This window comes from Neolamprologus multifasciatus, chromosome 12, assembly GCF_963576455.1.
Source record: "Neolamprologus multifasciatus chromosome 12, fNeoMul1.2, whole genome shotgun sequence".
Taxonomy (NCBI): Eukaryota; Metazoa; Chordata; class Actinopteri; order Cichliformes; family Cichlidae; genus Neolamprologus; species Neolamprologus multifasciatus.
Window position 1 is genome coordinate 2924441 of NC_140450.1, and position 26147 is coordinate 2950587.

Sequence of the window (26147 nt, forward strand, 5' to 3'; positions counted from 1 at the left end):
GGAAATAAGGAAACTGCCTTACAGCAGAAGGGGGTGAAATATGTAGTAAGTAGTCCGTGCAGTCTAGTTTGACTTCTGCCCTCTATCATGTGCTATCTTGTGACCGACTGAAAACACAAATTCTCCTGAGATCCATTGAAGCCGTATTCTCTGTTTGCAGTTAAGAAACTATTATCAGCAGCTGGAAGCTGACTCACTCTGTACATGGAGAGATCGATACGCAGGGAGTTGTGCAGCTGATCCAGGAGCTTCACAAAACGGTCTTTCTGTTGGGAAAAAGAAGGAGAAACTCAGATTCTTGTACTTCTGTCAAACAGTGAGGAAGACAGACATGAATGTCCTCAGTCTGTGTCTCTACTGAACATACTGTATACGGAATTTGAAAGCAGAAAAAGAAGAGATGTGGAGATAAAAGAACGATGCGTCTCACAAAAGTGTCAGAAAGGAGATGTGCTTTTTTCTATGCATGTGCAAAATACAAACTGAGCTGCATGAATATATTTGCAAGTTGGAAAGCGGGTTTGGCACTTTCTGGTACTTTGTACTTTATGACCTCTGCTGAATCCAGGAAAAAACTTGGATACAAAAATTGATTGGCATTTATATTAGTGGTTATATTAAACCACTTTATTCATTCACATACATATTCACATATTCATGGATGATCCATATGTCGCTCCTGTACTGCAGGGATTATACCACTCACCCATCAATTAATGGACAACGCTGCTCTACCTAATGAGCCACAGCTAACCATAGCAACAACCATTCAGGGACTTCCTCCTCTCTTGTTGAAAATACTTGAGACGTACAGTATAAGCAGTATAAGTACATAAATATAAGACTTCCTGTGCAGCCTGAGAGTACACGCAGAACTTGTTTGTGATCCTCCTATGAGATTCTCCAGCAGAATCAGAACTACAGGCAGAGTTTTTCACCTGGTGAGCATGAAAAGGAATTTACAGATGATCAGATACAAGGTAGGAGATGACTGAGTAAACTCAGTGTGTAGTTACCACTCAGGGAGCAACGCATGCAGCGTGAGGCAGAATTCACAGGATGGTGAAAGTGCATATTTTCATCCTCCCGTTTCCTGAGAGTTTTGAACTTTGTTCGGAGAAAGTTTCACATTAAATTCTCACAGGTGAGTTTGTTTGGCTGCACTTTTAAACAGACGCATCTGTTATTTCTCTTCTTTTGCATATCAGACAGCTACTCAAGACATATGTTCCACCCCTGCTGTGGACTACAGTGCGTTCTGGAGGATCATTCTGTTATTAGGTATTACCGAATACACCACGAGTAGAATTTACTTGCTCTGCATCTTAGTTAAATACAGGAAGACATCTGGACGGGAAGAGCCACGAACCAAACCAGCCTGTGATCGATGGCCAGTCAGCCAGTACAGGCATCCCCAATGCTTATTTTTAATTTTTCCCCTCCATCTTCCTTCACATGCTTTGGCACCAGAGATGTATTTACATGGAAAGGCAATAAAGCAACTTGAAACTGGGAGAGGGACAGAGTCCTCTGCTGTGCTGGGAGTCACGACGTGGCTGAAAAACTGAGGAGGTGAAAATATTGAGTTTAATCGAGAGAAAATGAGGGGGCAGAAGAAAGAAGTGCAGGGTTTCTTGTTAGTCATTACAAATGATTAAAAAACCCAAACATTTATCTAACAGGTAAGGACAGAGGTGGATACTAAAACGGGTGCGTTGCGATTGTGTAATGATCCTCAGTGTTTCGCGTCCTAAGAAAAGCAAACCCTCATGTTTGCATAACAGCTGCTTAACATACTGCAAAGGGTTTCCCTTTGTTTTAATCCTGGGGTGCAGCGATGGACAATAGCCAACGATAACTGGCACAAATGAGCAATTAAATAAAAGTGACTGTGCGTTTCTTTGATGGCAGGAGCAACAAAAACAGTTAATGACTGTGTTTGAAACAGAGACAGATACACAGTGTGGTGCAGCTTTGTGAGTCACCGTTAAGAAAGTAAGAAGACGAGTTTGGTGATGAAGGAGAAAAGATGAAGGAGAGGGAGGAGGGAAATCCACTAACTAGTACAAATACATACCCACGATCCAATCTGACTTAAAAAGCTTCAGCCTGCTAATATTATTTATTTTTACTTTCCAAAACTCTGTGAAATAAACGTTTTTTGTAACCTTTTCCCCCTGAAGCAAAGAGCTGTCGTCTACTTTTAAAACCACTGAGCCATGTGACACATCCCTTCATTAGGAACAATGTTTTCAGTCATTCCCACACAGACCCTCCCGCTGCTGTAAATACAGTTATTTGCTGGGGAAACTTGGATGCACCAATTTATCTGTGCAATACTATTAAAATAACCTAATTAAGACGCCAAATACTGAACCCACAAGAGCACATCTTGTTTCTCCAAAATAGATTTTTCTCCAATTTAACATAAGGTCAGCGATCAGTCGGACGCTATTCAAATCATCTTTTAAAGCCATGGTTGCCAAGGTGCTGGAGCCTAAACGAGGGAAGGGAAGGCTCGAATTAAGAGCGACTGCCTCGCCGCGGTGCACATTAATGATATCTGCTTATAGTAATCCTTATGATGATTAGATTTTGGAGTTTTATTATATCGGTGCTCCCCTGGATAAGCCTGAGGAAGTGTCTGAGGGGGAGGAGGTCTGGGCTTCTCTGCTCAGGTTGTTGCCCTCTGACCCAGCCTGGATAAATAAAAGCAAATGGAAGGACTGATGGATTAAATCTGCTGAAAGCAAGAAAATTAAACCAAAAAGTGCCAAATACATCAGGTCCTTGTGGTTATTTCCACAGAGGAGTCAGTTCCCAAAGCCTCCCATTTTAAAAGGTCCAACTTTACAGGAGAGAGGAACACGTTAACAGGTTGGTCCCTAAAGCTAATTTTGCCATTAGGGCGTGGCTGCTTCTGCTGACAGATCATAATCACAGAGGAGGCAGCAGTCGTCTGCGAGGCTTCACCTCAACTAATTCAACTGAACCTGACCTCTGAACTGTGTCGGAGCCTTACTCTGAGCTCAGCTTCACTAAAAGCCTGTTTTGGTGAGAGAATTCTAATATTTCAACATTTTAACAAAAACAAATAAACCCCAGCAGGTTTCTGTCTCTGTGTGTTGTAGCCAGTCTACAGAGACACCAAGCTATCCAAGCTGCCACTGATCTCTGCACACAACCTGCTCGTACAGCTGTAACCAGCCTAGACCTTAACTTAAAGTGATGAACATGCAAAATGTCTTTGATTGTGTGAAACACTTTTAAGCTAAAAAGCATGAAAAAAGGACAAATCTTAGTTTTGACCTTTAAAACATCCCACTGTCCCCACTAGGGATGGGTACCGGTATCCGGTGCCATGATGGCACCGGTTCTGACATAAACGGTAGTAACCAGACCGAAAAGCAGCGCACATGTCGGTGCTTTATTTCGGTGCTTTTTTTTCCTGAGATGTGATACACTTTGAATTCTAGCCAATCATTTTACGTTTCCGGGGATAGTAGGCGGGTCCAGGTACGTACGTTCTTTTAGAGCAGAGCTACAGATTAAAAATGCCCAAGGCGAAGCGGTCAAAAGTCTGGCTGTACTTCACAGCAAAAGATGCAAACTCAGCAGCCTGCAACAAGTGCTTTAAGGTGATACTGTGATGCTGTCAAAGGAGGTAACACCTCAAATCTGATGAAACACCTGGCGACGCTTAGCGTATTTTTTAAAAGCCGAAAAATGCGCCGTATTTGATAGCTTGCTGTGAGACCTCACACCGAGCGCATCTACTGCAGGTGTGGTGCCTGTTATCGGACGAAGAGTTAGCAACATCCCCCAAAAACCCAAAGAGTAGAGTCCTGGCCCCTATCCTGCCAGTGTAACAGAAATGATGAGGATGATGATGCAGCAGCAGCCATTCTTCTCTGCGTGAGTAGCTTAATGTTGTTCGTGTGTAATTTACGTTGAGTAGGCTAACCGCTTATTACATTAATGCATGTAAGGTGAACTAGCAAACACCATCATAGTTACATGCGGCTGTCTTCTTGTTTGATGGCAGATACTCCCTTCACCCTGGCCAAAAAGGCTAAAATGACCAAAGAAAAAGTGGAAAACAGTTAAACATGAGAGGTTTTTGGACAAAGTTTGTGTTTTTTCCATTGTTTAAGCTGCTTCCAGCCAAGAGTGATACCATATATGCCCTATAGCTGCAGAAAAGGCTAACATTGTTATCTTTTTACAAAAAAACAGCTGAACATGAGAGGTTTTTGGACCAATTTTGTGTTCTCCATTCTTTAAGCACCGGTTCGAGCACCGTTTAAGCACCGGCACCGTTTCAAAAGTACCGGTTTGGCACCGGTATCAGATAAAACCTAAACGATACCCATCCCTAGTCCCCACGGTGTCCCTCCCCAGAGCAAACCCATCTTTGTCCTCCCACCGCACTCGCACGGCCACTCGTCCTCTCTTGGTAATGATTATAATGAACTCCTTGTTATTGTAGCTCCTCCCCACATGCTGAGGGGCAGGTTAACGCCTTCCTGTCCTCTGCTGCTGTCACAAGTTTTTCTGATGAAAACAGACATATGATACATACGTAATACATTTGCATTGTAAACCATATTCTTAGAAGACGGCCGTGTTAACCACTGTGATATTAAGGTTTTTCTGTCATTTGTATTATGACTGAAACTGTATTGCCTATATTTGGTGAGCCTGTTTTTTCTTAGATCACTATTATTGCTTCTGGGGTCCTGTGGGACATTCAGTGCTGCTCAGCTGGAGACCTGTAGATGCTTTGCTTTTACTTGAGTTCTCCTGTTTTTGCTTATTTATTACTTTAAATGCAGATATTTAATTTTAAACTTGTAACACTGTAACGGTGTGACGTCTTGACAAAGAGACGTTAACCTCAAAGGACTTCCTGGTTAAATAAATGTTAAATAAATAAAGAAATGACACTTCTGTGTAATCAGATATGGAATAACAGCACGGTTTAGAAATCTCTCAGTAACAGTGAGATTAAGGTTGCAGACAGCCATGAAAATCACAGCCACAGAGCCCATCACAGTCCTGACTCTTTATTAACAGTAAGTGTTACAACCAGGGTTACTCTGAACTCGCAATATGAACCTTCTGTTAGAAGATGAAGAGCTTCTCTGTGCCTTGTTCAATCAGTGATCTGTGCAGCAGTCTGTAGTGACGAGGTCACTGAGTGCAGCATAACAGTTATACTGATGTTTAGCGTTACTCAGATTGTGGTTTGTTGTGCTTTGCATGTATAATGTGGCTGTACTTTTTGGAACTTGGACCTTTAAACTAGAAATACATTTCCTCTTTGGGATCAATATTCTGTTCTATTCTATTCTATTCTATTGTTTCTACTGAACCCTTCTTCTTCCTGACCAGCAGACGGTGTCCTTCTTCTGCCTTCGACCGAATCTTGGGAGGTCTGAGAAAGTTTTGTGTAAAAACATTATTTTTGGTAACTTTATGACTCATGGGGTTAATCAAAGTGATCAATCTCAGCGTTATCTATATATGATATATTCCTCCTTCTGAAATCTCCCCACACATTAATGAAAACCGCTGCGAGCCGCTTTCAGCGCCACAGCTTCTGCTTTTCCCGTGTGGAGCAGCTGCACGCTCACCACGAACCAATAAAAGGCACCTTAAACAAGTTGCTGCAGGCTGATGACATCAAATTATCTTGGAAGGAAAGTGCTTGTATTGCTCTGGTCGTGCAAAGACTGTCGCCCAAAGCAGAAAAACACTTCAATAAGTCTACAAGCCAAACAGAAGTTGGTAACAAACCATGAATAATTCGACTGCCAGACACGCTCGCAGGCTTATTTAACCCTAGACAACCTGACGACCCATGTGCAGACTGCTCTGTATCACGCTGCTAAAGCTCCACCGGTCACCATTTTCAGATATAATGGAGGCTTGCCACTGCACTTTACTTCTGTAATCATTTTGAAAGAGTTGCAGAGGAAAACTGGAAACAGCGCTGCAATGATGAAAAGCCGGGACATTTGTTGACATGAACTGATTGACAACATTTTGTTTTTCCCTTTGGGCATTTATCTTCTGAACTACACGACTTTGGTTTAATAACACAAACAAACACACCGGGAAGTCACATCCTGTTCAAAAACTGTGGAACGATGATCTCACAGCACGTTTCCCTGTAAGGATCCAGTTTTATTTGTTTGCATATTGTAAGTAACTTTTGCACAACCAAGTCTTACTAGTAAAACCAACATATTCAAGTGGTTTTCCTTTTTCTTCAATAAATACACACTAACAGCAGAGCCAATCCACAGAGAGCTTCTTCACCTTCAGCCAATTGGCTGCAATTCCCCTACAGGGCGCTCAAAAGATAAACAGGAGCAAACGAAGGTTAATTATTTGACAAAATAGACCACATCGATGGTGTTTTTAAAGTTCACAAACATTGTTTACTAAATAAAATGAAATATTAATAACGTTTGTTTTTGCCTGACCCATGAAATGATACTTAACAGTAGTTCTTCCAGGAAAACTGCTGTTATATAGACTGTTGTATTTTAAGCCCACAGTGCCTCTGCTCCCACTCACATCCAGCCACACTGAGGGTCTAAAATGGCCCAAAATGACTCAGAAAAATCAGCATGAAAGAACCACTTCAGAGGAGCGAATGTAAGTTTTGCCATCATCCAGTAAATTTGCAGATAAAACGTTTTACACTCAGCTTACATGAACCTATTCAATTTCCTGTGACCTACTCCACTGCAAAAGTGCTTTTAAAGAGCAGGAACTGCTCATCAAGTTTGCTGCTGCTCCTTAGAGTTTCTTTTTTTCTGATTAAAGTACTTGTCAAACGAGATATTCACAGCATCTTCAACTTTACGGGCTGACGGCCGGCGAGATCCCAGATGTGAACATGTGTAGGAGCTTGGGGGGCAAAGCCAAACAGGAGCACACTGTAGATGCTCAGTAATTGTTCCCCAGGAAAGTTGGTCTGTGTGAAAGCGAGCAAACAAAAACTCCAGCGAATCCTGTTCCCATTGACAGAATGTGCAGCTTCACCCGCAAGAAACAGGTGGGAGGTGTGAGGCACCAGCAAGTCTGTAGATATTTGTACCAGCTAACACACACACACTCAAGGGCACAGCCACACACCTGCTCTTCTCAACAATGGCATTAAAACTATCAGCTGATGACATGATTTCAGAGATGAATTACGGCAGAAGCAGACGGGAGGAACCGATCGATACGATGGTATCTGTTTCCAGACGGAAGCAGGTCAGGTAGAGAAAATGGGAAAGAGAAGATGGAGACGACGACGTCTGGCCCGTGGATTATGTTTCAAAGATGACAGCGAACGGGTCTTGGGGGGTCTGACACGGTGTAGTTCCCAGAGGACTTCCTCCTTTTTGCTTTCTTTGTATCGAATGGAAAGGCTCAAGTGAAGTCGTACAAATCAGAAAAGCACCTCATTGCCATGGCAACAGGTGCTTTTGGACTGGCTAAACATTCAAGGCAATAAATAAATAAATAAAAGCAATAAAATCCCAGGAAACGGAAGGTGGAGGTAAATAATGCCTAGGTTTTCAGAGTGCTGCGTATCTTAGAGGAAGCACAGCAGCACTGCAGAGGGCAGAAACACAAAAAAGCTCCAGCAAATGAAAAGAGGGCAAAAGACACGAGTGTCACCGAGCAGATGGTTTATAAAGAGAAAAAAAACAAAAGAAAGTTAGTGGTGATTGTGGTTCAGTCTAAAACTACAAAAAAAGAAAGAAAATAAATGAACAGTCGATGCAAATAATTAAACACAGCGACTCAACGATTTCAAGAAGATGTGACTCATTAATAAATGCATCTCTATCCTTTAAATATATATTATAAATCTAGACATACTAACCATAACTGGATATTCAGCAGTGACTGTGGAAACATGATGGGGCGAAAGCATCGTTCATTCAAGGCAAAGGTCACCAGCACGTCACGATCCCGGGTCATGTGACCCAGCGCTTTGAGTTTAATATATTTTGATGTTTATGGTTTAAGTTCATTAGTTTATCTGCGCTCATTTCTATTATGTTTAGGTTGCCGTCATAGTTCATGTTTCTTAGACCCCTTTTTGTTGTCACCCCCTGTGTTTACGTTTCCTTTGTTTATTCTAATCAGCTGTTTCTCCGTGTGTTTCCTGCTCACCTCCTGTGTGTTTTCACTCATTCCTCGTCGTCTGTTATTCTGCTATGCTCATGGCATGTTTTCCAGGACTTTCATGTACTTTTGCCAAGTCTTCACAGTTCAGGTTTTTCATGTTCTCGCTCAGGGTTTTTTTATGTTTAGCATTAGTTCATCCAGTTTAGGCTAGTTTTTAGTTTTGCCTTGTTTTGTACAGTTGAAAACAGCCTTTGATAAATGGCTCACTTTCAGTTAATATTACGTTTGTTTCTGCGCTTTGTTTTGGGTCCTTTACTCTCCACACAGTCACTGTCACACAGCAGGAATCAAACCAGGGGGCAGTGAGATGCCCAGTGTCACGGCGAGTGAGATGAGCCGTATAAAATAATAAATGAGGATCCAATCGCAGGCAGTAGTGGAGGAGTGAAGGTGGTTTATTTAACACAATGCGCCAGTGGAAAAACGGAAACAGAGATCACACTAAACTATACTGGAGACAACTAAACTACTGAATACGAACCGGAACTCAAACATGAAGCAAGGTGGACGACGGTACAAGATGGTGACGGCAGGGAACACACAGACAACTACAATGACAGAGGACACGACTTAAATACACACAGAGAAACACGGGAATTACACACAGGTGGTGGACACAGCTGGGAATAATCAACAAGACGAGACAGAGGGAAAACTGAACACACTCACATGAGACTCAAACCTTCACAATAAAACAGGAAATGAGAACACTACAGGAAGACGCAGACCTGACACTGAGAGACAGACGGAGAATGACACATGGAACCTGAACTAAACTAAACGTGAGATACAACCGAGAACAAATCCTTAACATGAATAAACAGAAACAGAATTCTAATAATAATAATAATCCTCATAGCGCCCAAAACCACGACAATTATCCAAAAATAAACTAACAATCCAAAACTCAAAACACTGGGTCGAAACTGACCCAGAACCGTGACACCCAGTGCTGGGCATACATGAACAGGACAGTTAATATTTTTATATTATTATTACTACTACTACTAGTAATAATAATCAGAAATGAACCAGAAATGCGGGTAAAGTCCAAGAACACCTCCTCCAAAAAAAAAAAAAACCAAAGAGCCCCTAGACATGGATCAGAATTGGTCTGCAATTATTTACTTGAGAAGATCGAGACCCATTTTTCTTAACCCCCCTTTTCATTTGATATGTACTTGAAGATGTAGACTTAATTTGAAACTTGGAATGGCAAAAAAAACCTATTAAATCTCGGAGGTCCTGTCTCAGCTTAGGAAAAAAACTCATCCAAATCCATCCACACAAATCATTTGGAGTCAAAGAAATGAACCAATCACACGCAGCCACTTTGGCTGAAGCACGAATGGTCACTAAAACACCTTTCATTCAGTCCCCAATGAGAAGGAAGCTGCAATTATATCAGCTTCAACCAGCTGTTTTTGGAAAACTGAACACTGTATGTGCTCAGTCTCATCAGTAAAGCAGAGTTTGATATGATGACACATGTGCTTTACATTTGTGGTTGTCATCAGTTTATTTGTGCCTCCTGTTCAGCAGCTTTAAAGCCTTGTTAAATCTTTTTAAAGAAATTTTGCAACCACCTGCAATGAAGTCGCCTTATTCAAGCACTGATGAATTTAGACGAGTTAAATTAAGAACCTTCATATTTATGTATGAAGCGAACATTTTAATAGCAAAACATTCATTAGCGCGAGTTGCAGAGACTCGACTGAATATTCCATGCACAAATTCAAACTTTAATATTTCGCCGCTGTGCATCAATTACTGTCAAGTCCTTCAAATATTACTGACGCCCTCTGTCATCACACAGGGAAAGAAAACAGCCTAATGAAACATTCTTTATTTGATACCCACACAGAAAACGAGTCAATTTAGTGAAATTAAATGAGATAAGTAAACTTTACCAGGCTGGCAGCTCAGAAATAGACCTGCAACGCCGCGGCCCACAGTGAGAGCAGGTCTGCCTGCTTCCCCGGACCCTTTAAAGTAGGAGCACTCAGCCTGAGGATGCTCGTATATCGTTAGCGCCCGAGCGTGACCAGTAGGAGATTCGCTACTTGGCAACCATCCCAGGAGTCATTAAGCTCGGCCTCTAACTGTCATTGTCCCCCTGCCTGTGGCTCCTCTGGGGTCCACGAGCCAAATTTGTGCCACCTCAAAGTTCAGAGCCATTCCAAAGGTCCAACAGCGATATGACATTACCTTTTAATGGAGCAGATTATTAGCAGAATAGAGATAAACCTGCTGGGTTTGTACGGCCGCTCTCATGGATACATACGTGAAATAGACTGTGAGGCTTCAGGCGTTACCTGGGTCACCTTCTGTGAGAAGACTTTGCTCACTTTAGGTCAAACTGTAGCTTTAAAGCTACATCATCAAATACCATCTTAAAAGATTAAACTGCAGTCAAGATTCTCTAAAATTCAGTTCTTTTGTTGGTTTTGTATCTTCTTTGCTCTTTTTGGTGAATATGGTTCACTTTTTACTCCTAAAATGTTATTTTCCAGTCGAGCTCACTGAGCTCCTGCACCAGAGTTTGCAGAGAGAGAGTTCGTTTCAAAGTCGATGCCAACACAGCAACTACAGCCGGTGTTGATCTAAATAATCCTGATCATATGTGGAAAAAGAAGCACCAGACATGATGTGGTGGGAATTACTGGAATAACCACACTGGCACTTTTGTTGGTGGATATGCAATTACTTTAACTCATTTTCCCAGGCATGTTTAACCAAAGTGTTTGCTTCTATTCAAGGAAATCGACACTTAAAATAATAAGAATTATTATTACCAAGAAACTGGAGTTAAAGTGATGGCATTGAGCAAGGATGAAAGGGCTGCTTTCATGGTTATGTAATACGTTTGGCACATGCATTAGTAAATAAATGGTTTCAGCCTTGTGCAGAATATTTGCTTTGAAGAGCAATAACAGAACCAGCCGCCATTTCTGAATTTGTTTGAGTGACAACAGTGATCGGTCCACTGCTCCTGAGGGAGAAGCTACAGGACGTTTCAAACATGTCCACCTCATGGATTACTCACTACAGACAAACAGGTCCGACTGACTTGGTGATGTGCAGTACCGGAGCCCCTCGGGGGACTGCGCTGTCTCTACTCTCTACTTTGAGCACAACTTCAGGTCAAACCACCTAGAGTGGTCGGACGTATTAGTGATGTGCAGGAGGAGGAGGAGGTTGATTTGACTGACTGATCTGCTTCCAGACACCAGAGAGATGGATGTTGACCTCAGAAGGAAGAGGATGGCTACATGTCTTGTCTACCCTGTGACAGGATGCTGATGGAGTACACAAACAACATCGACATTGACAACAGGCTGAACTGAAAGACCAACAGAGGTGTTGTATGTCTGTGCAGTGCAGCAAGATGTTGGAGGTTTGCTGGGGGAGCATCATCAGCTGGTGACACCAACAGACTGAATAAAGTAATTGGGAACACTGGCACATGTCTGAAGCTTCACGGATAATCCTCACTGCCTTCTGCAACACTTACTGGACAGTCAGCAGAGCATCTTGTCTAACAGACTGATTCAGCTCCACTACCACAGAAATAATACTCGAGCTCCATTATTATGTAACTTTTTGAAGAGAAACAGCTAACAAAGAGAAAACGAGCCAACCACCGCTACCCAATATTTGACACTTAGAATTACAAACGTCTCATCTCAGCCTTCAGTTTCATTCATTCTAAGCCTTTATTCTGAGTCATAGTGTGTGTGTGTTTAATCAGCTTGTCTCTCATTGAAGCTCTTGACAGTTAATCCATCCTGTTAATAAATATTTCTTTAGTCTTTTTTAGTTTAGCATGAGAATTACTGCAGTTTTACCACGTCCCAAAATGTTCTCACTGGATGATAAACTTTACATTTATATTTTATCGTGATGGGTGTTCACTTACCCCGAAGTTGGAGGCTGCGAATCTGGCTGGAGCAGAGACGTTGGTGGAGGCGGTGGGGTGGGCGTAGAAGGCATTGATGTTGGCCAGCAGGGTGCTCATCACTGCCGGCACCCCTGACAGCATGTACTTAGAGGACAGGCAAGAGAATTGGCTGAGGAGGACAAGAAATGTGGGGAAACGGGCAGGGGGAGAACGAGAAAGGAAGATTGGGGATATAAATGCAGTTAGCAGGTTAAAAAAAGGCAGAAGTGGTTATGGAGAGGCGGGAAGGAAGGTGGGTAAGCAATTAGGATAAGACAGGTGAGGACAGAGGGTAAGAAGGTCGAGAATGAGACATAAAGAGGCCAGAGGGGGAATCGGTGGAAGGAGGAGGAGGATAGAAATTACGGAGAAAAGGGAGAGAGTAATTGAAGTGGACGCAGGAAGGCAGGGAGGAAATAGCGAAACATAATGAGAAGGTGAAAAACAAAAGACACAAAGAGAGACAGACGGGAAATGATCAAAAAATAAAGTCAATGAAGATGAAGAAAGAAGGAAACTTCTTGTGTGGACCCGAAATTAATATTGATGATGATGATTTAACATCATACAAACAGTATTTCCCTTTGAAGACCCAAAAATAAGCTAAAGGAAACTGGATATGGATGGACCAAATGGATTTGAGTTGGGTGCAAACATACCCAACCATTGTTCTGTCCCCATAGCTACATTTGAATCCGTTTTGGTCCACTTGGTCTAAATATCTTAGCAACAATGTAGCAAACACAGAATGACACAGAACAGGAAAGCTGATGCTGAAGGCAGCCCGTTTTAACGGAGGCTGGAGAATGGGAACTCCTTTATCCGCTCTAAAGACTGGCCCCTGTATCCACGCATCACAAGATGATCTCATATCCTTTGTGTTGTCATTTTGAATCCGCACACCGGCAAAAGATGTGGAGTCATACGAGGGGGTGGAGAGGTTTCAGAAAGCCACTGAACTGAAAAGATGCATGCAGCTACAGCAAAAAACTGTCTTTGAGCCAAATCTCAAAGTGATGAAAGCAGGTTTCACTGTCGCAGAGGAAATCGCTCATTCAGAGGAAGATGCTGCTAAAAGAATATGAGTATTTGCGAGTGGAGGCTTTTTCTGAGAAGCTGAGGCTGTAAAGAGCAGAGAAACTACATGATAAAAACAAACTTTCTCACACAGAAAGAAGACACTACACTGAGTTGTCATATTGAGAGGAAAAATAATATATTACATTTAATTAAATAGCCAGTTGTAAGGTAACTGTGTGGCAACCTTCACGTAAAACGTAATCAGAATGCATTTTTTCAGTTGACTTACTTTTTTATGTGTTAAGTGGAGCCTAATGTATGTGAACAAGCTTTTAGGGAAATTGACATTTAATTTCTTTTTCCTGAAATAAAGCATCTGTCTGGCCCCTGATGTCATCGATGTTTCCCAGAGTGGAAGTTTGAAGCGGAGCCCTTAGAAGCTCCAATCTGCTTTCCAGGATGCCAAATTGCTTCTAAACTTATCCACAAAATTATAAATTGTTTACAAACAAATACACACGTATCATTTAGAGTGTGAAATATTAGTCAGGGTCCTAAAAACAGGTGAATAAATTAATTTCCTCAACGGTGAAGGAGCTGTTCGGTTCACCGAGCTCTTAGTGAGACTTCTATAATGGCCACAGTGTTCTTGTATATTCCAATCACCACTTTCATTTGGCTGTGTCATTGAACAGCTCATATCCACATTTCCGCTGGGACAGAGCCTGGCCCATTTCTGCTTACAGCTTCACTTCACTCAATATTTCCCCACACGATTGCGTTGTGTGATTGCGCTCTTTTTCCCAGCACACAAAACCAACACACGGCCCTTTAAGCCCAAATTCTGACATTATTAATGCAATTAAACCAGGATGTGTGTATGAATGCTTGCTGAGTGCTTCTGTGCCCCTGCCTGCAATGATCCAACCAAACAGCAGGGAACTCTCTGAGGTCAGGGGTCATCTTTTCTCATTAGGTGAGATAAACTAATTTGCATGTTGTTTATAGTTCATGACATTAATGCCTCCCATCACATTAACATGCAGGAAACACACAGGTCCACAAATATACCAGCGAGCACACTAATATAAAGCCCCTCCTGATAAATCTACCTCACATCACAGCCTGTTGGATGGACTGCAGTCAAGTGTTCAGTGTGCAAACAGAGCTTACGTCATGGCCTGGAAGATGGACTCAACGCCGTAACGCATCGCGAACTCATCCACAACTTCCTGTTGCACTTCATCAAAGTAAACCTTCCACGCGTCGTCTCCCTGAGCAGCTGGGATCTTCACCGCGCCGCCTCCCTCGACATCCGTCGTGAAGTGAAACATATTCTAGAGAGAGGATTTAAAATTTAAAAATGTAACTGGAATTATTAACCACATGAAACAACTTTGTTTATTTTAGGAATCTGTTTTGTGTTAGCAAACAGACTCAGACGTGTGTCTACTGATCCTCAAAAAGTATTTATGAATATTGAAATCCCAAAGAGGTGTGAAAAATGTTCCAAGACTTTTCGCACAACCAAAAACAATCAAAAGTCCTTCAGTGCCCTCCTCTCCCCTGAAATCTGAAGGTGATCAGTCTTTCTCGGTTGCTGCCCCCAAGCTGTTTTGTTTTTATTGATGTTTCCGTAGTTTCAGTAAGAATGGAGTAAAAATGGCATCAGTGGTTCATCAGTGGTTGCACAGATATTTTTCTATTTCAGCAACCAGTTGCAAAAAGCTGCAGTGACCAACTGATTGGCCAGAGGTTGAGTGTGCAGCTCCCTCAGCCTCTGGGTGACTGATGGGAGGCAACCTGCTTCCAAACAATCCAATCTGCCACCTGATCAATAAATGCAGACAGACTGACTGCGATGAGTCTCTTTACAATAGCAGACGTGACTCAGCTGGTTATATTCTGGTTGCATTCATATAAAAACAAGGTCACCGAGCGCCCGTGCCATTGCGCAGTTACACTGCGTCTCTATTTGTGGAGGAACTTCAGTTTCAAACCTGTGAGGTTCTGGCTGGACTCTAAATGTAAGCAGCTAATTTGAATTTCTGTTTAATTCAATCTGATTTCATTTCTCTGTGTACACAGCACTGATTTATCACGGCTGACTGCAGTATTGTCACACACACACTGCATGTAATTGTCAACCTGACCTCGTTCAATTGTAAACACACTTATCGCACACGACCACAATCGTTTTGCTCGTGCCGCGGTTGCTAATCGCTGTTCTCTCCAGTGTGACTGCAGCATTCTGTTTATTCATGCACCTCTTTTAATATTTCATCTCAGTGTTTTTATACTATTTTACCTACTGAATAAATTTTATGTGGTAAACTGTGGAAGCTGTTTTAACCATTTCTTTTTTGATAGCTTCATCTGAATAGAAACTATAGTAGAGCAAACAAAGACAGTCAGTGTCCCCACGACATGTTTGATGTCCTTTACCTCATGAAGGCACATGTACTGCACGTGGTAGGGCGCCACCTTCTCCTCTCCCTCAATCTCCACGCTGATCTGAAGACGGATGGCACCAGACACCGCCGACTTGTCCGTCCTCTTCTCTGTAAGAGAAAAACACAGACACAATTAGTCTGAAGTGAAACATCACTCAGAGTTGAATTTGAGATGCTCTTTAGATGACGAACAAACACTCGGAGACATTTAGTTCTGAGTGACTACATACCCAGGTTATACCACACGTCCATCTCTCCGCTGAGCGTTCGGACCTCAATGATGCTCTGTCCCAGGAAGTCGTCCGACTCCCTCTTCAGACGCTGCTTCACTCGCGACTTGATGTCATCGTCCTCGTCCCAAACCCGCAGCTTGATCCGATCTGAGGAGTTGTGGCACTCGCTGTGCAGACAGGGAACAGGTGGGTGGGCTGTTGCTTTAACACATGTGGCAGCACGCAGCTGAGCTGAGGCATACGCAAGCCCAGAGCAAATAAACATATGTTTGAAATGATTTAAGAACCACAGGCTTTATCACTCTGCAGCCAGCAGCTCCTGACTCATTCATTTAATAACTTATTTCCCTTTGAGTTTGAATGTCACAGATCCATTGCATCCATTGTTTAATTGTCTTCATGATGTGAGAACCTGGCTATCTCAAAACTCTCTAATCTTGAATGACAGTAAAACTGAAGTTATTGTCTTTGACAGCCATATTCCATTGAACCAACTAACTGTTACCCTTGGCCCACTTGCTAGCTACCTCTCCAACGTTGTAAGAGACCTTGGGGTACTCCTGGATAGCTCGTTCAAATTAGAGAAACAAGTATCTACTGTGGTTAAATCCAGTTTCTATCAGCTACGTCAAATTTCTAAAGCTAAGCCTTTCCTCTCCCCCAAGGACCTTGAAAAGATTATTCATGCATTCATTACCTCTAGACTGGACTATTGTAACTCCCTCTATTTAGGCCTCCCCCACTCCTCTCTTCACCGGTTGCAATTAGTACAGAACGCTGCTGCACGTCTTTTATCGGGTGCCAGAATGCATGACCATATGACTCCAGTTTTAGCCAAGTTACGCATTGATTTTAAAATTATTTTATTCACTTATAAAGTCTTAAATAACACAGCCCCTAGCTATTTAACAGATCTTCTTCATTTGTATAATCCTATAAAAGCACTAAGATCTTCTAACCAGATGCTCTTAATGCAACCTAAGTCTAGGTTGAAAACCAGAGGCGACCTTTGCTATTGTAGCTCCTAGACTGTGGAACAACCTCCCTATTGCCATTCGCTCTTCTGAGACTGTTCAGTCTTTTAAATCTCCTTTAAAGACCCATCTTTTTACTCTGGCTTTGATGTAAGATAGTTTGATTATCATTTGGTTGGTTTCTATGTTTGTCTTGCGTTGTATTTGTCTTATTTTATTTTTTAATTTGTGAAGCACTTTGATCAAAACTGTTGTTTTTAAATGTGCTATATAAATAAAAATAAATTAAAAAAAATAAAAAAAATGTGCTATATAAATAAATTTTGATTTGATTTTGATTTGATTTGATTTGATTTGATTTTGATTTGATTAGATTTAATTTGAAGAAAAAAAAAAGGTTTCGTCTTGGCTATATTTATAAATAAAAAAAATTGATGTCCTAACCAAAAGCTGAAATATAGCTTGAAGAAGACAGAATATATAATTAAAATCAATTTGAAGTGCATGTGACGCAACTTTACATCGTGCATATTTTAAATCTCCAAATCTCTCTTCTTATGCGTTTTATCCGTACTGAGAAGAGTTTTAAACGTCTTAACTGCACAAAGTGACTGGGCTACCAATGTTGCACCAGATAAAAGCTAATAAGACGCATTAGTGCTAACTGACCCACACTGGTCTGCAGCTGTTCAAATATTCCTCATTTATTAATCAGATTATATAATAAAGTCAATGAAAACCAAAGGAGGGCATACAAGATCCTATCAAACAGAACATCCACAACATTCGACCCACTGACAGGTGACGTGCTTAACATGACTGCTGCCTTTAAAAGTTGGATTTTCCTGGGAAACTTTGGTCTAGACATTGACGTGGGTGTTACTTTGAAACGTACCGCCCACTGCTGCGGCACAATCACACACCTCACATGTCAGGCCTCCCTCATGGAAACAATGTTAGACCACAACATAAAAACTTGATGAAAATCCAGGCATTAATCTTCCCATATTCCGATATGATCCCACGGCCACAACCCATTGGACCCAAAGGAACCACAGATACTGATACTACTGCTGTCCTCCACACCTTTACATCTGTTCCACTGGGCTCCATGTACTTAAAAAAGATGATGTGATCAGGAACAACACAGCAAAGATGATCACGAGGAATACTCTGTGCAAACCCACACAGTGTTGAAAAGACCTCTAACAAACCAAGTGAAATCATCTGTGTGGGTTTCCTATGGATGTGCGACCTTCAGGAAAACGATTACAAATCATCTTCTTGCACAGCAGGGTCACCGTGACGGAGGCACATAGCTTTCAGCTCCAACTACGTTTTAAACCTGGAGGAAAACAGCAACTTTCACTTACAAGCTGAACTTTTCCTCCCAGACGGGGTTCAGGTTGCCGTAGATCGTCTTTGTTCTCTTCTTGGTTTTACCCACTTGGATGGTCACATAAGGATCGCTGGAACCTGTCCTGTCCTTGGCCTGGAGACCCTGGGCACTGACGACTGACACACACACGCACACACACAAACACAATTCAATTCAATTCAATTCAATTTTATTTATATAGCGCCAAATCACAACAAATGTCGCCTCAAGGCGCTTCATAGATACAGAGAAAAGCCCAACAATCATATGACCCCCTATGAGCAGCACTTTGGCGACAGTGGGAAGGAAAAACTCCCTTTTAACAGGAAGAAACCTCCGGCAGAACCAGGCTCAGGGAGGGGCGGGGCCATCTGCTGTGATTGGTTGGGGTGAGAGAAGGAAGACAGGATAAAGACATGCTGTGGAAGAGAGACATAGATTAATAACAGATACAATTCAATACAGAGAGGTCTGTTAATACATAGTGAGTGAGAAAGGTGACTGGAAAGGAAAAACTCAATGCATCATGGGAATCCCCCGGCAGCCTACGTCTATTGCAGCATAACTAAGGGAGGATTCAGGGTCACCTGGTCCAGCCCTAACTATATGCTTTAGCAAAAAGGAAAGTTTTAAGCCTAATCTTAAAAGTAGAGATAGTGTCTGTCTCCTGAATCCAAACTGGAAGCTGGTTCCACAGAAGAGGGGCCTGAAAACTGAAGGCTCTGCCTCCCATTCTACTTTTAAATACTCTAGGAACAACAAGTAGGCCTGCAGAGCGAGAGCGAAGTGCTCTAATAGGGTGATATGGTACTACAAGGTCATTAAGATAAGATGGGGCCTGATTATTTAAGACCTTGTATGTGAGGAGCAGGATTTTGAATTCAATTCTGGATTTAACAGGAAGCCAATGAAGGGAAGCCAATAGAGGAGAAATATGCTCTCTCTTTCTAGTCCCTGTCAGGACTCTTGCTGCAGCATTTTGGATTAACTGAAGGCTTTTCAGTGAGTTTTTTGGACATCCTGATAATAATGAATTGCAGTAGTCTAGCCTGGAAGTAATAAATGCATGAACTAGTTTTTCAGCGTCACTCTGAGACAGGATATTTCTAATTTTAGAGATGTTGCGCAAATGGAAGAACGCAGTCTTACATATTTGTTTAATATGTGCGTTGAAGGACATATCCTGGTCAAAAATGACTCCAAGGTTCCTCACAGTGTTACTGGAGGCCAAGGTAATGCCATCCAGAGTAAGAATCTGCTTAGATACCATATTTCTAAGCTTTTCAGCGCCGAGTACAATGACCTCAGTTTTATCTGAGTTAAGAAGCAGACACACACACACACACACACACACACAAAAAGAAAATGACTATGAAAATTGCATAAGAACAACAAACACCTACTCCCTACCATCTTTCTGTTTCTCATTCACACACACATCGAAACACACAATATCACCCACACAGTTATGCAAAGCCTCGTAACACAATACTCGTGACTCACAGGCAGATGTTGGGTAACATTTTTTACTAAATATCTTAAATAACCGCGAGGTTCTGTGCAACAAGTGGTGAAAGTAGGCTTTAAAAACCCCCTGAGGCTATGATGTGGTCCCACTGTTGCACTAGAGCGTAGTGAAGCCTGCAGCGTCAGCAGCACATGGCATGCAATCTTTTTTATCTCCTTTCTGCACATTGCATTCTGTTGCTGTATCTGTACCTTACTCTCCTAAAACAACCAAGCAATACATGAAAAGCCGTTTCTGTGACGCCTGGCTCTGTTTGGCTTCTCTCCAGTGAGCTGGCACAAAACGTTTTTGATAGACGGATGATCTGAATTGTGTCTGGAGACATTTATCAACAACGGAAGGTCAACAGGTACCAAGGAGGGACAACTTCATTTCTGCCATCCCTCACTGTCACTTTAATCCAGGTGAGAAGGCAAGCGGGATTTCTGCAGCACATACTAATGAGGGGAACTATTCATAGCTGCAGACTTTAACTCGAGCTGAAGCCTGAGGACAAATGAACTAAGCAACATGCATGCACATTTTCTAGGACCGGGAGGAAGGTTATTGACAGAAATTCGACATGCAGGGTGAGCTCAGGGTGAGTCTCATCGTTCAGAATGTAGCAAATGAGGCCGATTTCACAACCTGTGTGTGTCCGAGGCCATTAATAGCTGTTGCTTAACAGCAAACACTGACTGTAGTTAAAGAGTGTGACATGTTTTCCGTGTCTAATATTTGAAAAAAGCCAGTTTGTGTATCAGATTGACAGATTATTGGGGTATGACATGTAAACAGGTGATCACATCCGTTTTTAATTTTAAAAATAGAAAAAAGAATAACACATTTATGCCATTTATGAATATCTACACTCAACCATTTTATTAGGTACACCTGTTAGAGTGCTTGTTAATGCAAATGTTCAAATAGAGCAATCACATGGCAGCAATTCGATTCATGCAGGCATGCAGACATAATCAAGATGAGCTGCTGAAGTTCAAACTGAGCATCAGAATGAGGCTACGTCCACACGTACACGGGTATTTTTGAAAACTGAGATTTTCCGTTTTCGTTTTAAAAAATAATCCCGTCCACACGTAAAGGCAGAAATGAAGGAAAACGCTGCTAGGAACATGCCAAAGCAGCAGGTGGCGCTATATTCCTAACCGTGCAGAAATGTTGGCCAATCAGAAGTCTAGAAGCCTCGTGGGAAAAAGTAAACAAAGATGGGGCATAGAAGCAGAACCGAGTCGTATGTGTGGAGGGACAGTAACTGTGTGTGTATATGTAAGTATTTAAACACTGCAGAGACAATTAACAGTAACAGTATTATAGAAATTCATTTCACCGAAACAATAACGTGGCGCACAGTGTGACGTCAAAAAAGGCGCACACCTTTGACGCTGCGTTTTCTCCGTTTTTCTCGTCCACACGTAAATGCAAAAACTGAGTTTTAGAAAATATCCACCCTGGCCGGAGTTTTTAAAAATCTCTGTTTTCAGAGACCAAAAACGCCGTTTACGTGTGGACAAAAGGTGCAAACGCATAGAAAAATCTGCGTTTTCAAAAATACCCGGGTACGTGTGGACGTAGCCTCAGTAACAAAGGTGATTTAAGGGACTTGGATGGTTGTTAGTTGTGGACAGGCTGGTCTGAGGATTTCACAAACTGCTGATCTGCTGGGATTTCCTGCACAGCTTCTCTACAGTTTACAGAGAATGGCCTGAAAAACTAAAATCATGCCACGAGCAGCAGTTCAGCAGAAGAAAATGCATTGTTGTGCAAAAAATGCAATCAAAAAAGCTGGGACGCTGAGTCAATTATAATTCAAAACAGAATGCAATCTTTGACAATCGCATACCCAGAATTTATTTATAATAGAGCATAAAAAACAAATAAAATATTTGAGCTTAGAAAATGTACTATTTTAAGAATAAAAGGAAAAAAAAGGTCATTTTAAACTTGAGGGCAGCAACACGTCTCCAAAATGGATGGAGCAACAAATGTCTGGAAAAGTAAATGGTGCTAAAAATGACAATCAGGTTAATTGGCGACAGGTCACTGACCTGTCTGTGTATAAAAAGAGAGGCAGAGTTTTTCAGAAGTAAAGATGGGCAGATGTTCACCAAACTGCAAAGAACGATGTCTAAAAATTGTGGAACAAATTCAGAATGATGTAAATCCCATTATTAGTGCCTAATATCACTGAAAGATCCTGAGAAACTTGAAACATCTCTGTGCACAACGGGCAAAGCCTTATTTCACATGCATGGCTCCCTGGGCTCAGGAGGTTTTAGCTCAACATCTGCTCCCAGCCAGATGACTTTCTCCTGCTTCTCTCCAGGGAAGGTTTTGTGTATTTCAGCAAGACAACAACAGCATGGCTTCACAGAAGAAGAGTCTGGGTGCTGAACATCTGGATCATCACGAAGCTAAAACTACAGCAAAGAAGACCCAGGACTGTGAAGCAGCAGGAATCTTCCATCAGACAACAACGGGACAACATTGTTCTCCTGTTAGTCCAGCAGGTGGTCTCCTCACTTCCCAGATGTTTGCACACAGTGGGAAACATGATGTCATCAAATTCAAAATTACCCAATTTCTTTAAATGGTCCGTTTTCTCACTTTAAACATTTGTTTCCTGTTTTTTCCCAAATAAAATGTCGATTAACGAGATGCATGTTCGAATGTACGATTAATATGCTGCTATGAGCCATAACGTTCCAGTCATATATTTGCCGTCTGTTCATTTAGTGGCCACGTCTCTGTGCTAAAGAGCATTTTGAATATAAATTGGTTATTCCCCACTGGAATCGAGTGACTCTTCAAAGAGCTCTCTGTGAAGCATCTCCTGTCAGTCCAGAGGGGTTCGAGTTAAAAGCGCTTCGAGTTGTATTTCAGATGGATGACATGACTGACGTTTTAGACAGCTCGATCAATTTATAGACACATGCAGCCTTTTTTTTATTGTGTTTAAAAAGTTCACTTGTTTAAAGGGTTTTATCCCATTTACAACTACAGAGAAAAGCTTTTCTGTGCTTACAAGCAGCCACACTGATAGGACGACTACTGTGCAAAGAGATGCTTCCAAAGCTTCTGAACATGTACTTTTTAAAAGTTCTATTACCGTAATTGTCGGGCTATAAGCCGCTACTTTTTGCACAAGCTTTGAACCCTGCGGCTTTTAGTCAGGTGGCTTTTCTAAGGATTGTCCATGATTTTTGTGATATCGTAAGATTTGTTTTGTTTGTTCCGCTGTTGTACGGCACTACGTTGCCTGGCGGAAGGGCATGTGATGAGATACACAGTATCAGGGTTCAAGAGTGGTATGTTGGTCACATGTCCATCCGCCAGGCAACATAGTGCCGTACAAGTAGCGTGAAAAACAAACTTCAAAGTAGCGCTATGCGGTCAGCGGAAGGCGATAAACTTGCGAAAAGCAAGTTATGCTCAACTCCACTGGTGGATTCTGACAGCGTGGAAAAGTGTGAAAACATCCATGATCACCAACGGATTTCGAAGGGCTGGACTGCTGCATGATGGAGAGGAGAACACCGCCACGGCCCTTCAGAGGGTGTTCGACTCTGACACTGACAACGAGGATTTGTTTGGTTTTGAAAGTGACAACGAAGGAAAGAAGCTGAGGGTGGATGACAAAGCCATCCTGAGCCTGTTCGTATCTGACACTGGAGAAGAGGACTTTGGTGGTTTTAGTGCAGGAAGAAGAGAAAGATGGTGAATGACTGACGTTTCTTCTTGTTAAAGCCGTGTCACTGCACCTGAGCCTAAAAGGTAGTCCGAATCTATTTTTCTGGTGTGCTGTAGGTTATTGTTATGTACTACATTTGTTACTCGTTTATGAAGCACAGTATGTTTCGTACTTGTACATATACCTAAAACGTTATGCAAATATGTACCCATAACTTGTTTTTCAAAATATTAATAAAAGGGGTGTGTCTCCAAACAGCCATCTCTTTCCTGACAATTCGCTTTGTGCATATTCTCTTACATATGATAAGTCAACATTGAAACACCTGCGGCTTTTAGTCAGGTGCGGCTAATGTATGTACAAAACAGGATTTTCCCCTGATTTTAGCTTGTGCGGCTAATATTCAGGTGCGCTTTGTAGTCCGGGAAATACGGTACTTGGGTGGGGACGGATCTGGGAGACACAGTTTACCACAACTAACTCCAACATGTGGCGGGACTTCTGCTGGAAGAACATTATACGCTATTTCATAACGCCTAAACAGAAGTCTAAATTCAGTGCTACACCTGCGTTTTGCTGGAGGAACTGTGGGGAAGACATGGCTGATTACGGTCATATATTCTCACTCATACGACCCTTCTGGACGGAAGTTGTAAAGATCATTACAGAGGTGTTGGGATTCCACGTGTCTTGTACATTTACCTCATTGTATCTGGGATATTTTACAGACGATTTAGTTGCAGATGATGTTTATCTTCTGAAAGTTCTCTTGGCTTCTGCGAGGAAGGCCATAACAAAACGCTGGCTCTGTAGAGACCCTCCCACTGTAACACTTTTGACCTCTATAGTGGAAGACGTCAAAGTGATGGAATGTATGACTTTCACTCTGCGACTGCAGGGAGATTTGGGAAGGAGACGATGGAGGAAATGGCTCGACTTTACAGCTTGTGGCAGCACCCTTTAATGCGTAGAATTAGTAATGCAGACTTGCTGACGTATGTATATGTGGATGTGCAGATGTATGTACGGGCGTATGTTATCTTCCCATGACCTCATATTGTTTCTGTTTTTTGTTTTTCTTTTTTTATTTTATCTTGTTGCATAAAAATGTTCCTAAACAAATAAAAAGTGTCAAAAAAAATTTATATTACTGTCATGGTCCTGGGTCGGTGACCCAGCGCTTTGAGTTTATTATTATTATTATTATTTTCCAGTTTATTCTGATTTTGTATTAGTTCTTTGGGTTTGGTTGTCGTGTTTATTATCCCTACCTGTGCTCTGTTCGGGTTTTGTGTTGTAAAACAGTCTGTGTGTTTCCTGTTTTACTTTGTAGGTCCGTGTCTCGTTATGCCCATCAGTTCCAGCTGTGTCCCCTCCTGTGTGCCATTTCCTGATTACCTGGTGTGTATTTATAGTATGTGTCGCGTCGTCTGTGTTTCTCTGTGAAGCTTCTGCATCATTTTGGTGTCTCCGTGTCTCTCCGTTCTTCGCCTCGTGTCCTCTGTTTGTGTTAGTTTTCCCGGTTTAGGTTTATATTCAGTTCTGCCCTCACCTGGTTTTTCACTGTAAATAAATCTCCACCTGCATCTCCGCTGCCATCTGCATCTTGGCTCATTCATTCCACCACACGACCGCCGCCCCAGCCGTGACAATCACTGCATGTCAAGAATCGGTCGAGTATGTTTGTCAGACCTCGTTCAGCAGAAACGTGAATGACAGCCATCAGGTTATGAATGATTTTCAGCAAAGCAGCAGCTCCACGCCCGTCCCTGTATCTCATCTTTAAACGAGCTCATCTCTGCTGATTGGGGAGACAAGGTGTGATGGCTGCTATGGAAACACTGCTGCCAATATATGGTGTGATATGTCTGGTTGCTTTGGTAACAGTGGCAGTCCTGATGATGTGCGGCGAAGAGAGGTGGGGATGTGAATCTGTTCAAATTAGTAACTCCTTCCTATAAACGGTTAAAGTTTCAGCACAGCTCAGGAGACGGTGTGAGGAAAGAAGATGCTTTATGAATATGGGTGGAGATTTTTTAGCAACTGTCCTCCGCTCCGGCTCAGCAACGCTCTGCTTCACTTCTGCACAGCTGCAGGTTTACACAGGTGTCGGTGACGACTGTGCCAGCTTTCCTAACACTCATCGGATTTGAATATGCATGAAAAAAACTGCTTTGCTTTTCCAACTTTCTAACACCCACAGTCACTCTGTTGGGAAAGTGTCGGAAATTGTGCACTGAGGTCTGGTTGACTGATATTCAGGCCTCCTTAAAGGCACTGTGTGTTTTTTGCATTTACCAGGAGAATTTATTTACTAACGGACTTTAATGACACCTTGGGGACTCAGCCAATCCCAGGTGATCCCAGCCTATGGCTGTGTCCCAATTCAGGCTCTGCAGCCTTAAAGGCCGCATTTTAAGGCCGATTACGTCACAGCGACACGACGAAGGCTGTCCCAATTTGAAGGCTGCTCGAAATGCGGCCCTCAAATGCGTCCTTCATTTCCCTGAATTTTAAGGACGTGGCGGTGTAGACTTCGTAGCCCAACATATCCCAGAATGCATAGCGCGGCGGTGGGTGTGGATGATTTTGCCGGGAAAAAAAAACGGCGGATGAGAGGTGCCTGAAGAGTAAACTTTAAGTAAGTACTGAATATTATGTCACTTATTTATGTGCAAATGTTTAATAACGAAGAACATTAAAACATTACTGTTGGCCACATGTCGGCAAAGCT

The 26147-nt window shown here is 42.2% G+C and overlaps 1 protein-coding gene across 8 annotated transcripts in view; it reads right to left on the reverse strand.

The window, feature by feature from the left end:
* unc13ba (unc-13 homolog Ba (C. elegans)) overlaps nt 1-26147 on the reverse strand; it is a 207586-nt gene that overhangs the window by 40667 nt on the left and 140772 nt on the right. For all 8 annotated transcript variants that reach the window (XM_085179929.1, XM_085179932.1, XM_085179931.1 and 5 more), the window contains 6 exons: nt 18193-18334; nt 15843-16012; nt 15605-15720; nt 14333-14496; nt 12119-12269; nt 198-266 (listed from right to left, as the gene is read on the reverse strand). In XM_085179929.1, the coding sequence (XP_085036055.1) occupies nt 198-266; nt 12119-12269; nt 14333-14496; nt 15605-15720; nt 15843-16012; nt 18193-18334 (812 nt within the window). The remainder of the gene's footprint in view (nt 1-197; nt 267-12118; nt 12270-14332; nt 14497-15604; nt 15721-15842; nt 16013-18192; nt 18335-26147) is intronic.